This window comes from Panthera leo, chromosome A1, assembly GCF_018350215.1.
Source record: "Panthera leo isolate Ple1 chromosome A1, P.leo_Ple1_pat1.1, whole genome shotgun sequence".
In the NCBI taxonomy this organism is placed as follows: Eukaryota; Metazoa; Chordata; class Mammalia; order Carnivora; family Felidae; genus Panthera; species Panthera leo.
The window spans coordinates 125,093,914-125,108,713 of NC_056679.1; the positions used below are offsets into that span (position 1 = coordinate 125,093,914).

The window sequence follows — 14,800 nt, forward strand, 5'->3', positions numbered from 1 at the left end:
TAACAACTATAATACAATGTGTTGGCTGCATTAATCAATTCTGGAAATAGCACTATACACTGTTGAGTACAGAGAAGGGAAGAACTACACTCTGGGAATAATGGCATTTCCTCATGGGAATACATGAGGTTAGGGAGGTACCACATAGGATGGAAAGACTGAGCTAAGTCTTGAAAGATGAAGAGGGATTTGACAGATGAGGGCTGTATACTAGGGACTCATGGTATATCATAAGAAACACTGACTGAACAGTTACTGTGTGCCAGTAGGCCAGTGTGCCAAGTGCTGGTATGAAAACAGGTCTTGCCCTTCTACAGTTTACAGTCAGTGCAAAGGGGGGGGGGGGGGGGGGGGGGGGGGCGCAGAGATAGTGACAATGCACAAATACAGAATTGCCAATTATGATGAATGCAATGAAATAAACAGGGTCCTGAAATACAGAATAATGTAGAGAATCTACTTTCACCAGGTCAAAGGAAAGACAGTGTCCTTTACTCCCAGGACAGTGGGAAGTAAATGGAGACTTAAAAAAAAAAAGGCAGGTGGGGAGTGCCATGACTTCATTTCTTCTTCAATGCTGGGCAGCTACATAAAGAAAAGTGTGAGAAGATGGAGAGGTAAGAAAAAAACAGGGAGACCATCTAAGAGCCTCACGCTGGATTAAGGTAGTGATACAGACATGGAGAGAAGTAAATAGATGATATACATTCGGAGGTGGAATCAAATGAGTTCCGGGATGTGAGAGTGAAAGGGGGAGAGAAGGAGGATTCCCCAGATTTCTATTTGAGCAACTGCCTGCATGGTGATAACTTTTACTGAGATAGAAAGGACTGAAGGAAAGGTTTGTGAAGGAAAAAAATTAAGAGTCCTGCAGAAGACACGAGTTAAATTTGAGAGGACTATGAAACATCTAAGCAAAAGAGTCAACTTGGCCAGGAGCCTGGTGCTCAGAGGATCAAGCTGGGCTAAAGATATAAATCTGGCATTTATTAGCATCTAGATGATATTTAAAGCCACAGAAGTTGAGAGGGTAGACAGAAAAGAGAAAGGAATATATAGTTTATTAGAAGAACTTTCAGATATATTACCCTAAAGGCAATGGGACACATCTAAAAAATTTTAAACAAAATATGCATTTTGAAAGTAACATTCTGGGGGGAGTCCAAGAATGAGAACCTCAACTAAGGAAGGGAATTATCTGAGTGAAATTAAGAAAAAAGAATCTGTTTCTTGGCCTACATGATAAAGTGAATGTAAGTGACAGTGAAGTCTACATGAACTGCCCGTTTCTGGCCCAAAAAGGCTAAATACTTATAGCACCATTATGAAACAGAAACATCAGACAAATGAACTTGAGGGTGGAGGGTAGGATGGTAAATGATAATTCAAGGCAAAAGTTGAAGCAGTGGGCCTGAATGAGATCATCCAGAAAGGCCATACAGAGTACGAAGACAAAATCTAGAGGCCTGGGGAATGCCATTAGTTAAAACATGGGCAAAGGAAGAAAAGCCCATAAATACAACAGAGGGAGATACTGGAGAGCAGAACTAGGTGAAAGCAGAATTACGTAAGTTAAGGAAGAAACAACTATGGAGAGACCAGAGATAGTCACTTAAGTCAAATATCAAAGAGAAATCAATTGAGATATAGAGAGACATGAATTCTCTGTACCTATCAATCAGGAATTATTGGTGACCCTACAGACTATTGGGAGAAACAAAGTTGAGGACTGAATAGAGGGGGGAAAAGTACATACACTATAAAAAAAGAATCACTAAAGATAACACAGGTTAAAAAGAATTTCTTCTAGGGCTCCTGGGTGACTTAGTCTGTTAAGTGTCTGACTTGATTTTGGCTCTGGCCATGATCTCACCATGAGATTGAGCCCTGCATCAGGATCTGTGCTGACAGCATGGAGCCTGCTTGGGATTCTCTCTCCCACTCTCTCTCTCTGCCCCTCCCTCACACAGTCTCACTCACTTTCATTCTCAAAAAACATGAACATGAAAAAAAATTTTAATAAAGCATTTAAAAAAAAGTTCTTCCAAATGTAGGAAACATATGAGTAGGACTTGCTATGCTGAAATAAAAAAAAATAAGTAAGTGGGAAGAACAGACTCAGAGCATGAGGGATAGAATTAAGAGTTAGCCTGGGATGTGGCATATACTCTACGGACAGTAAAGAAAGAAGAAAGAATGAGTACAAAAGTTATATTTGTATGTGTGGGGCAAACAGGAGATTCTAGGTAGTCATTCATGAAAACGCTACTTTCTCTATAAAAATAATTATGATCATCTGTTGAGAAAGAAGGTGGGTATCTTAGTGGAAACTTCACTAATACAGTCAAGGAATGGCACTCGTTACTAAAAGGGAGCTGATGTTAAAATACAGAAAAGGTGAATCTAATCTCTGAAGCACTTTACAAATGAAGTTTCTATTAGAGCCTATCAACATCTTAAAAGTTTGATCTAGCACCTTATTCCAGGTAGGAGGATTTTTCTCAGGTATTTTGTTGACCCTATTTAAATTTTAAGGAGCACATTGAGTCTACTCATACTTATAAGTGAACTGTTTTTTAATGCAAAGGTTTTATATCAGAAAGAACATAAAATTTAGAGGCAGAGGACTCAGTGTCATTACCATAGACAAATCACCTAAAATCCCTCACCTCCATTTCTTTATCTGTAAATAAAGAGTATCATAATTTCCTTGATCCTATGATACATAACTTCACATACCAGAAATCAGGATGCATTCCATTACCAACATATAGATTTCCCATAGTACTGTTCGTCCCTCCCCCATCTATATAATTTCTAAATCTATGGTACATTTCACAATCCACAAGGCCTCTTAACCAAGAAAATAATGCTTATACTCATCCAATCCATCTCATGGTGCTGCTAGATTGGTCAACAGAAATGGTCTAAGTGAAATGTAGATCACTTTTCATATAATACCAGTCTGATATCATAAAACATGCAGTATACACATAGCTTTTTTAAATAATTAAAAAAAAAAAAAAACCCACAAAACAGGAAGGATCTATACCAGACTTTAAGTGGTAGAAAAGGTGATTTTCACTTTCTCATTTCACATTGAGTATCAAGGGGGGAATCTACATATTAATGTATAGAACTTTTCTAAAAGTGATGGCTCTAGACTATTAAAACCTTAGCAAAAATTAACATGAATAAATTAAAATATAGAAAGACATGATGTAAACCTTATATGTTCAAAGACATAAATGTAGTCACATAATGTATTCTCTACTTCTAAGTGCTACTATACAAAGTGGGTTTTTTTTTTTTTTGTCTCTTATTTTCCATAATATCTAATGTAACTAAAAATTTATAAGCACTAAAATACAGGTCATATTTACAGACTACAAGCTACTGAGTTTGTTTACTTGCAGAATAAAAATTTACTGTAATTTTCGTATTTTTTTAAAAAAGTTTATTTACTTTGAGAGGGAGTGCAAGCTAGAGCTGGTGAAGGGTAGAGAAAGCAGGGGGGAAGAATTCCAAGCAGGCACTACGTTGTCAGTGTGGAGCCTGATGTGGGGCTTGAACTCACGAACTGTGAGATCATAACCTGAACCAAAATCCAGAGTTGGATGCTTAACCAGCTGAGCCACCCAGGCGCCCCTTACTGTAATTTTTAAAAACAAACATTAACATCAAGCCCCTAAGACTGTGAACATGTAATAATAGCTAAAACAATGTTCCAATAATAAAAGACTAATAAAATACATTAAATGATATAGAAATAATTTTAAATTTCTTCTAAAAATAATCTTTACTCTTTACACTGGTATCTCTATCTACTGTTTCTTTTATTCATTTTCATGTTTCATTAAACATCAATAAAGAACAGGGACCACATTTACATAGTTATGCTTTACTACACATAAGAATTATAGTTCAGAGAAACTGGGCAGTCAGTCACTCTTAGAAATAGCTCCTCTTGGGGCACCTGGGTGGCTCAGTTGGTTGGGCATCTGACTTCAGGTCAGGTCATGATCTCACAGTTTGTGGGTTCGAGCCCCGAGTCAGGCTCTGTGCTGATGGCTCAGAGCCTGAAGCCTGCTTCAGTTCTGTCTCTGACTCTCTGCCCCTCCCTCACTCACGCAAACTCTCTCTCTCTAATATAAATAAAAACATTAAAAAAAATTAAAAAAAAAAAAAAAAGAAATAGCTCCTCTTATCCATTGTTCAATGAGAGAAGATTAGGCTTCTAGATGGAGACACAGTTCTTTGGTCTTCACTAGAAGCTGTTTCAAGATCACCTGTATCAGGGCGCATGGGTGGCTCAGTCAGTTAAGTGTCTGACTTCAGTTGAGGTCATGATCTTGTGGTCTGTGGGCTTGAGTCCTGAATCGGGCTCAGTGCTGACAGCTCAGAGCCTGGAGCGTGCAATGGACTCTGTCTCCCTCTCTCTCTCTACCCCTCCAGCACCTGTGTTCTGTCTCTCTCTCTCTCTCTCAAAAATAAACATTAAAAAAAGTTTTAATAAAAAAATAAATTAAAGATAACCTTTATCTTTCTGTCCCAATTTCTTTTTTTTTCTGTCCCAATTTCTAAGAATGTGATAGAATACCAAGAAGCCAAACTGTCCAAGTAGAAAGAAGTTGAAATATCTAAAGACCTATAATTTTTCTCAATCTACAAATTCAGTGACAGGTATCATTACAAAGCAAAAAAATTAATTACCAGTGTTTATTAAACAAAATGAAAATCACAGGAAAAGGACTAGGTATTTTTGTGAATAGCTCCGTAATTCTTTGCTGTTCATTATTTCTCCATATCTTCCCCAATGTCCTTTTAAAACCCACTAAACACAGATCAAAGCAGCTATTACTATAATCTCTAGAAGAATAAAACCTACAAATCTGAAAAACAAAATCTTAAGAGCCCATAAAAATCTCTACCAGATTACTCACACTCAAGTAGTAACTGAGTTGTCACATTAAATGAAATTTTAAATTCTTACTACTTTACTGACAAAAAGACTATTTGCATGTCTAAAATGCAGTCCAATTCATTTATACCATTTTCCTATGTCATGGTGTTAACTATGCTGTCTTCCCATGTTTAACAACACATAAACAAGGAAGACACATTACAAGACCACCTGAAACTTTTGCCACAGGCCCAAACCGGTGTCTTCACTTAAAACTGTACAAGAGAGAACTCTCTATTCCAACAAGCATTCCATGAACTTCCACATTAGGCTAAACACCATTTACTATACACATTCTTCCACAGCTCTCACTGCTTATTACCTCCATAGTTTTTTGGTCTTTGTTTTTTTTTTTAATATTTACTTATTTTTGAGAGAGAGAGAGAGAGAGAGAGAGCGAGCGAGAGAGAGCGCGAGAGCGAGCACGGGAAGGGGAGGGGCAGAGACAGACAGGGAAACACAGAATCCTAAGCAGGCTCTGCACAGTCATCCAGAACCTGACATGGGGCTCAAACTCACAAACCACGAGATCATCACCTAAGTGGAAATCAAAAGTCAAATGCTTAACCAACTGAGCCACCCAGGCGCCTGTCTACCTCCATAGTTCTTAGCATATCATATTAAAATTCTTTGTTCCCCTTTGTCACTCCACATTAAACTGTAAGCTGCTTGAGTTCAGGGACACTGTCAAATTGCTCATTTTTGCATTCCCAGAGCCTACCACAGTCCTGACTTAATGATAACAGTAGCTGAATTCTGTTATTCTAGACCCATTCATAAGAGGTAGGAAGCAACTGCCTGCAAAAAGCCAAGGCAGAGCTCGAGACTTCTGGGCACCTTTTTTTTAATCAAAAGGCAACATTTTATTATCACCCCTGAAAGGAGCAATATGCAAAACTTTTCTTCTTAAGTATTTCACAACCATTTTATCTTTATATTCCCAAATCTGTTTGGCTATAAGTTGGTGGGGGTTTAATGATTAAATCTAATAACAATTGAGGTGAATTACTCTGCCAAGTAAATGAACACGTTTAGAAATTTTCAGGTCCACCAGAGTAAGCCTAGGGTCAAGACCCTGAAGAATGCCTTCAGTTTCCCTGTATATTAATGCAAAGGGAGAAATGCAGTAAGAGCTCATCTCTGTCTCACAAAGATAGCAGAAGAGATTATTTAAGAAAGGGTCTTGTCTTCTTCAAGAAAAAGAAGTATGAAAATTCAAAGGATTATTATTATTCAATATTATTCCTGAAAGCATTTGTTATTCTGGTCTGATTAGAGATAAGGTTAACTTTTAGTAAGCATAATCCTATTTTTTTCAAGTGACCCCTATGGAGACCTCTCTCTGCAGTCCAGGTATAAATACTTGTTTAAAATCCAGTTCAGTTCAAATTATACTGATTTGGGATTTAAAGAGTTATAAACTACATTTATTCTTGCCAACTTTTAAAAAGATGACTAAAAAGGGTAGAAAAATGGGACATTATTACATTTAAAAATAGAATTAAAACTTTTTATCTTTCAATGTTCCTATAGTACTTCTCCCTGTATCTACTGCAGTGTTTAGTTAAACTCAAGTGTGACCCTAAGTAGAATAGTGTGGTATAATGCACTGGGCTGGGCTAGGACTCAGAACCAAGTTTAGAGCTGAAAGTTCTCTATATCCCAATATTCTCATCTGTGAGGTGACCAGATGTACGTATTTTACTGTGCTTCAAGAACTTAAAAACTAGATTAAGACATATAAAACAATTTTGAAAAATTAAATGAGAATTTACTCATTTATTAGACTTTCCCTCAAAATAATGAGAAAATCCGTGAAAATCTTAAAAGTTAGGTCAAAAACAAGGATGCTGAACCTAATTTTATTTCAGATAGACTGTAAAATAATTTATAGTACAGTTTCAAAATCTTTATGTTATTAAGATATGAAAGTAAAATCCTTTACCTTTTCTAAGTCTTCAATTTCAGAACTGAAGTTTTTACCCTCATCCATCATTTCCTCTTCTTCAAGAGTTCTTTCATCATCATAGTCATGGACCAACATCTCAGCAGTGGGGTCAAAATCATGATCCTCAGAAGACAAAGACCCAACTGGAATGAAACAAACTACATCACTTTACACATTCACAATGCTACTTACAAAAGAAAATAATTTGTGTTCTTCTGCCAGTCCCTTTTAATGTTTATGGGTAAGGTTTATTAAATGCATTTACTATATACACTCAACAGGTTATAAAGACCATACAGTTCTGAAAAGATATCTAAATCAGCAAAAGAACAAGGCAGAGTAATTTAACAACACTTTAATAAGAAGTCTAGTCCATGAGAACACAACTTATAATAGTAGCAAAGTGATTTAAATGGAGCAGTCCTTAAAAAATGATCTAAGAGAAAAGTTGAACCTGTTTATCAGTTTAATACATTTGTCTAAAAGCAAAAGAAAAATGTTACAAGGACTATGAATGGAAGATTTCACAAGAAATCTATTAGACACTAAAGTTCAACACTTCAGGCAAAGAGAATATAAATTCTGCCTAATTATAACCCTCAAAGATACAAAACAATAGGAACAATAGAAATCTGGTTCCCAGAACAAATAAAAGTTTTTTTTGAAGCAGCTATACAGCAAATCAATCTCTAAAACTACTGTCACTTTTCATGTCCACACTGTATTTCAAGCTCCCCAGCATTAACCAGACAGGCATTAAACTGTAAGAGCACACTTTTCTTTGGACTACTAATAATTAGTTTTTAAGGGTATGTGAAGGAAATAACAGAAAATCACATCTAAAAGTTTCTGGGAGATGTACCCAGTTGCAAGCTGTTTTGGCCAATTCATATTTGTTTATAAAATTGTAATGCTTTTTAATAGCAAATATGAAGTCAACAGGATACTCTTAAAACCAAGTTGAGAAATGAATAAGATCCGCAATCCCAAGAAAATGAAACCAAATTTATGAAAACTGGAATTTTCTCCATTTTACTCTCGTATCTAATTCAATCAGACCAGTGACTCTTAGAGCATAGAAGGAAAGAAGTACCACAATCTTTGGGTAGAGGAAAAGAGAAGTGGAAGGAAGCAGATTCAACATAAAAAGTTTGGTCTGTTTTTAGTCAAGCTATTTAACATTTTAAATTTCAAACATTTAAGGACAGTGTGAAATCATTACCAAAACTCTGAACAACACCAAAGATTTTTCACTATGAAAAAAAACCACAGACATAATTCAGTGATTTTGATTCTGAGTTTGAAGAACTGTAATCATCAGTTCTAAAAATAACACAATTTCTATGGCACTTAATTCTTTAGGAAGCTTACATTCATTATATGATGTTATGTTTTTAATGTTAAAAGATTATCTGTGCATTTTAAAACCTGTCGAAGTACAGATTTTAAGTACAGAGCTTAATTTTAAGCAGAAAGATGAATATTTATTAAAGAGCTCAAAAGCAGAACATCCACCATTACGAATTTTCTATTTTGAGGAATTCCTGGAAACCTCTGTAATATTACTAAGGTCAGGGATGAAATAGATGGTAACTTTTCCACCTCTTTCAGGCACAGCTCTGTCCTCTTTTGTAATCCCCATATCACTTGTCACAGCACTCTTCCTTCTTAAACTAGAAGGTATTCAATAAGGGCCAGAAAGCAAATGGCCTGAGGTCTACTCTAGGCTTTGTCCCTGGCTTGCTGAGGACCTGAGGCAAGTCATTTCAACTTTCTGGGCCGAGTCCAGTTTTTCATTTGTAAAATGCATAGTGCTGGCTTAGATGACCTCAAGAGTCTCTTCTAAGCTTTAAAATCTTTAAAATTGGGTAAATGATTAAAAACAGGTTATAAAAGTTTGTTTAAACACCAAAACTACACAATCTTCTTGCTATTTAGATTGCAACTTCTTAAAGGCAGACAGTGATGCAAAATGGAAAAATTCCATTATCATCCAGATGTTTGGCATCATGTATATAAATATTCCTTCCTGAAATCAGTTATGACAAAGAAATGCTTGTCTCAAAATTAGAAAAACTTTTTAAAACAATTTTTAAACGTAAAAACATAGATAGCTATTTTAAAAACAACCACAAATTTCTTCTACTCGGTGACCAATTGTTTTATACTTTCAATGATAATGAAGTGAGACCTTAAAAGACACCTAAATATTGTACAAAATAATACACAAGGAAACGGGCTCTTCACTCTAAGGCAACATGTTGTAAGGGAAGATTTCTGAACTTTTCCAGGCTCTATTAACTAGGTGACTCTCAATGGAGTTATTTAAAAGTCTTCTCAAGTGTAAAATAAGAGAGTTGGCGTAGTTCAGAGGTACTTTTCCTGGAGACTATTAGAGGAGAAAGAGGCAGCCAAAATGGGGCTGGAAAGGGGGTGAGAAATTAAACAAAGCTGTCCTCTCCCTGATGGGATTCAGGGGCTCCAAAAGCCCCAAAATGTATGCAATTATGCATATGTGCAGACTTCTGGAGACCATCTCTTGCTGTCATCATATCCTGACAGAAGTTTCTGATTCCAAAAAGGTTAAACACTGTACTAGATGATCTAGGGTCCTCTGACCTCAAAAATTCTGTATTAGCACTTTTCTGTGTCAAACTTGGAAATTCTATGTTTCTTTTAAGGTAGCTTTACCTAACTCTCATATTCCAATTTTAATAGAGCCCATAGACATTTCTCAATTATGAAAAATTTAGAAGAGAAAATAAGGGGAGATAGGGAGTCATGGTTAATAATCCATATAAGTAATCCCAAAGTTTCGACAAATTAAAGAGTCGGTTTCTCGGGGAAAAAATTATTATCTACACTAAATTGCAAAAGTTAGTGGAAAGTTGATTTGGGATTAACTGTTTTGGGCTTGGACAAAAAAAGACATGTGAAAATTAAAGACATAGTACTTAAAAAGAACACCTGTCAGTTAGCAGCTTTGTAACAAGTTATTTTTTCAACATGCAAGAAAAAAAAAGAGAAGTGTAACAGTTCCTTCCTCGAACAACTCAATTACCAAAGTGATGAAAAACTCGCAGGACAAATTTTTGTGGGAAAACCTGTAGCAGTAGATCTCTGAGCCCCCCATTACCCTGTGGGAGCCACTGAAGAGGTAAGAAAATAGGACAAACCTGGGCTCGAACTTCCAAAAGAAGCCTAGGAGAGAGAAGAAAACGTGAGGTTAGATCGCGCAGCCCGGGGAAGAGGCAGCGCCGGCAACAGGGCGCAGAGGAGGCGGAGCCCAGCGCTCCTCCGCAGCTGCCAAAAGTACAAGACGTAGCTTCGCTCCAATCGCTCCCAGCCCCTTTCGGGCCCCTCTTGGCTGCCTCGCCTTCCTCCCGGAGTCCCCAGTGTGCAAACTCGCAGACCCGGGACGAAGCCCAGAGTCTAACAGGCAACTCCAAGCCCCCAAACCGTCCTTTGGAGCTCAGCAAGTTACAAAGCGAAGAAGCAAAACCCAGAGCCGTTGCCTCGCAGTCCCGTCTCCGACATCTCGGGGTCTCCCAAATCCCACCTGGCTCCCCACGGAACCAAACACCACCTCGCAAAGCAACACCGTTTCCTGGAAGGGAATCGCCCTCGGAGCACCTAGTCTACCCCCTGGGGCCCGGGAGCCCCAATTCTGAGGCTGTCCTCTAACCCGAGCGTAGGCCAGCTCGAAACAGGACACTCGCCCCCAAACCAAAGCGCAAGCCCCCCATTCTCTCTCCCAAAACTGGAAACGCGGCCCCTCAGTCCCAGAGATGCTAGTTCCCTCCAGGGTGTTTAGGCCATCCATAGAGCCCCTCGCCCCAGCGAGCTCCAGTCCAAGGGGCTCCTGCTGCGCTACCCCCTCCCCCCAGCTCACCAGTCCCGGGGGACATGACCAGGGCAGGTTTGCTCGCCCTGCCTCCTTCCTCCAGGCCAGAAGAAAGTGGGGCTACCGAGAGCCCCAGGAAAAAACGTCGAGAGTCTTGGACAGCCACCTCACACCCAGGGGCTCCCGCACCTCCAGGGCTGCGGGGCGAGGAGTCCCGCTCGCCTCCCGCGAAGCCCCGCGGCCGCGCATCCCGCTTGCCTCCGAGCTCGGAGCAAAGTGGAGCGTGAGGTTCCTTGGCGCCGCAGCCCTGACCCGCTGGGCCGGGGGCACAGAGCACTCCTCCCGCAGGACAGTGGCGCAGCCCGCTCCCCGCTTTGCAATCCGGCCGCGGATGGGGAGGGGGGGGGGCTCGGCCGGTTTCCACCCACTCTGGCCCTAGAAAGCGGCGCCGAGGCTCCGGCGGCCCGCGTCAGCTGCCTGGGGGGGCACGGCACGGCGCTGTCCCCAGGCCAGGGCTCGCTGCCGCCGGTCGCCACCTCCCGTCCGGCCCCGTCGCCCGGCCGGGTCGGGGCCGGAGCCGCCGCGGCCTAGTCCCGGAGGGAGACCGCTCCCGCGCCCGCTCCCGCCCCCCGGCCGGCCCCGCCACGGCCCGTTGCCGCCCCGTGGCCCCCGCACCGCCGCGCCGCCCCCACGTTGGGCCGGGGGAAGGGCCCCGGATCCCCCAGGCCGTCTCCGGGGCCGCGGGGGACCGCCGGGCGCCCGCGCTAGCCCGGCCGCTCCTGCCCGGTTTCCCTGCTCACCTCCGCCATATTGGTACCTTTAGGGCGAACGAGCAGCGCCGAGCCCAGTCCCCGGATGGGGCGCCTGAGCCAATCGCAGCCGCCGCCGCCGCCGCCGCGGTCCGCCCGGCACCCGCCCGGCGGCGGAGGCGGCTCGGCCCCTTATAGGGCAGGGCGGCCCGCGACGCCCCCGGCCCGCTCGCACGCCCACCCCGCCCGGCGCCGCCCGGCGCCCCACGCCGCACCCCGCGCTTGCTGCGGACGGGCCGCTGCACACCCGCGCTCGCCCGCCCTCCCCTTCTTGGTCGGAGTAAAGTTCCTGCCGAATTGTAGGCAAGTGGGGGACGGATGGAAACTCGGGCGTGGGACAGACCCACGTCCAGGCAGCCGAGGCCGAAGAGCTGGCCGGGGCAGCGGAGAATCGACCGACTGACCGACACTCTAGTCCGGTACGACGTTGGGGGAGGCCGGCAGGAGACGTGGAGGGACAACTCGACAGACTTCCCTAAGTAAAAAGAAAGAAGGTGACCGATGGAGTAGACTGATGGACACGAGAAAACCCCGGGAAATGGGAGAAGTGACTGATGGACGGCAGGGTCAGTCCAGAATGGGAGGCGGCGACCGGGCACCTTGCGGTTTTCCCGAAGAGACCTGAGAAATGGGGGATACAGGTCAACATGCACTGGCTCGTGGAGTGGACGATGGAAGTGATCGTTTGCCAGACAGGCTTTGGAAGGTAGTGACAATAACAGAACAGGCAAAAGATCAAAAAGGCAAAGAATGATGAGTAGACTTGCACAATTCAGAGAAGACACTCAAAATATAAACTGTGCACGTACCCCAAAAAATTAGATCTTAAGAGGTTTTGAGTCACCAAATAGTCCAGGGCACACACTTGATAGAACAGTGGAAAAGCGAAAATAGTAGAATCAAGGCCCTGAGTCGGGTCTCAAAAATTCTACCTCCATCCCAGAAAGCCAAACATTTGCTTAAAATGAAAACTAGGTCAAAAAGAAAACTAGTCCTGTGGGCAAGTGGATGGATGGAGAAGGGAGGACAAGGCTTAACAGATACACATACTCCTGCACGTGCCTTCCTCTTCATTGGAAGAGGTAAATCTAACTCCTGGCAGATTCATATCCACCTGAACAACTTTAAGCAAAGTACACAGAAATATTCATTAACAGTTCATGGGTAGCCCACAGAGGTAAATCCTGCAAGCTTCAAGCCATCATGCCAAGTTGCCTTGGCACACCATTGTCTTAAAGCAGGAAGCAAGAAAGAACAATACATATGGAAAAGAAAGTTTAGAATGTGGAAGAGAAAATTTTGGCACATCCATGGGGAAGTCAGATATAAATACAATCAAAAGTATGGCAGGACACCCACAGAGAGACATGCACAGGAGAGTGATCTCAGACATAGAGCTCTTCTCCCAGTTGTTGCTAAAACATGTAGTATTAAATGATAGAGTTGAGGTTTTTGCTAAGAAATTGAGAGCCTTTTTTGAATTCTAAAACCTGCCATACTTTTAGTCCAAACATGACAGGTTTGCTTTTATGCTGGGATCACCTTTGATTCTCCCCTCCAAGAGAATACACGGACGATGAAGCTGAAGATATGATTATGGATAGGAGAGCAAAGGGTTACTTTTAACATTTTTGCCAAGGCATCTTAGAATTAAAGTTACTCCCCTGGCAAAAGTTATTTATTTATGGAAATTTTAGGGAAAAATCACTTCAACCATTTCAAAACATCATAAAGACATGGAAAATTACACTTTCCCTGCTGTGAAAGATATCTTTCGACCTTTTGTCCAGTCAAAGCTGAACTTTGAAACCAGAGGCTTGGCACACGTTGTATGTGCTGTCCCCAGTGAGGCGTTTAGAGTTTTCAAAGTAAAAAAAAAAAAAAAAAAAAAGTTGCTTGAAATTGAGTGCAGGTGATTAACTTCAGAAATGTTGCAGCAAGCACGCCCTGTGGACAGAGCCATTAAACAGTGCCCTGATCTGCTTGACCACAGCATGAGCCCCCATAGACTAGGTCAGGGATCTGAATCATGAAGTGTCTCCAACAACCTGCCTTGTACTTAACACTAGGAGAAACGTTTTCTTCATAGCAAAATTTGGCTAATCCAAATTACCTGTGGTCTTAGGTTCCATTTTGCCATGTCTGAGAAATACAGAGACTCATGTACTCGGATGAACTTAGTAGAGCGTCTGCAAATTCTTTTTTCATTAAACTGCAAAGATTACATATAGGCATTTATAATTTTGACTGCTTATATTCTCTCCATCTGAGTACACTGTTTATGTAGCCTTTGCCACGTATTAAATAAGGATTCACAGAAAAATAGTGAAACTAAATAAATTTTCAGTTTAAGGAAGCAGAGCTACTTTCTCACCTTCCAATCACTAGAGAAAAAGTTTACTGCCCAGTCTTACATAACACATTCCTTTTATGATAAAGTGTGTAAAGTCTACTTATGTACATGGATCTTTCATTCTCTTTGATGACAAGACTTCCAGGAGTTGGTATAGATATAAAGTCCCCTGTTCCAGGGAATGGAATAAAAAATTATATTTTACTGTTGTTTTTATTATCCTGTCACTACACAACAGGTGGCATTATATAGAGAACAAGTCCTATGCTGGACACTAGGCAATACAGGATCGCCATAAAAGTCCTTGTCTCTCCGGTATTTCAGTCCTTGTAACTGAATAATTCTTGTATGTGGTGGATGGGACCAAGAGCAAGAAGACTCAAAACTAAAACGATGGTAACCCTCTAAAGAGAACCAAAATGTAATAGATGCTCTAGCCATCTTTAGAAATGAGATAAATCAAGAATACTTTATAAATGTGTGCTTTGAGATGTTTTACAATAAATACATTAAAAAAAAGAAAATGTAAATATAAAAAAAGACCAGTAAAACAAAATGCACTAGGAGGTCAACACCAGAGAAAAAGTTACAAAACAAGAATATTCAAGTAATGAGATGTAATACAATATGAAAGTTAAACCATAGATATGGTTTGCAGCTTTCTGGAGACAAAGCAAATAAATAATGGCTATCAGTTGCTTGATTCTCATTGTCTTGGAGGAGAAATACACAAATTCTTCAATGGCAACAAAGCTTTTCAGAACACTTTAAAAGAAATGTCTTGCCTGCACTACACAGCAACATAGTAATGTAGAGGGAAATACCCTTTACCACCTCTTCAAATTCACTAGCTTGTTTTACAACACTGTTTCTTTTAGTGACC

General features: G+C 41.1%; 1 protein-coding gene across 8 annotated transcripts in view; it reads right to left on the bottom strand.

Moving 5' to 3' along the window:
• The window catches only part of MIER3 (MIER family member 3), a 195,526-nt gene that overhangs the window by 21,993 nt on the left and 158,733 nt on the right, over window positions 1-14,800 (bottom strand). For 7 of the 8 annotated variants that reach the window (XM_042939349.1, XM_042939328.1, XM_042939320.1 and 4 more), the window contains one exon: window positions 6,909-7,054. In XM_042939349.1, coding sequence (XP_042795283.1) covers window positions 6,909-7,054 — 146 coding nt within the window. Of the gene's footprint in view, window positions 1-6,908; window positions 7,055-10,087; window positions 10,113-11,555; window positions 11,574-14,800 lie in introns of those variants that run through there. The other variant, XM_042939311.1, reaches the window with a different exon arrangement.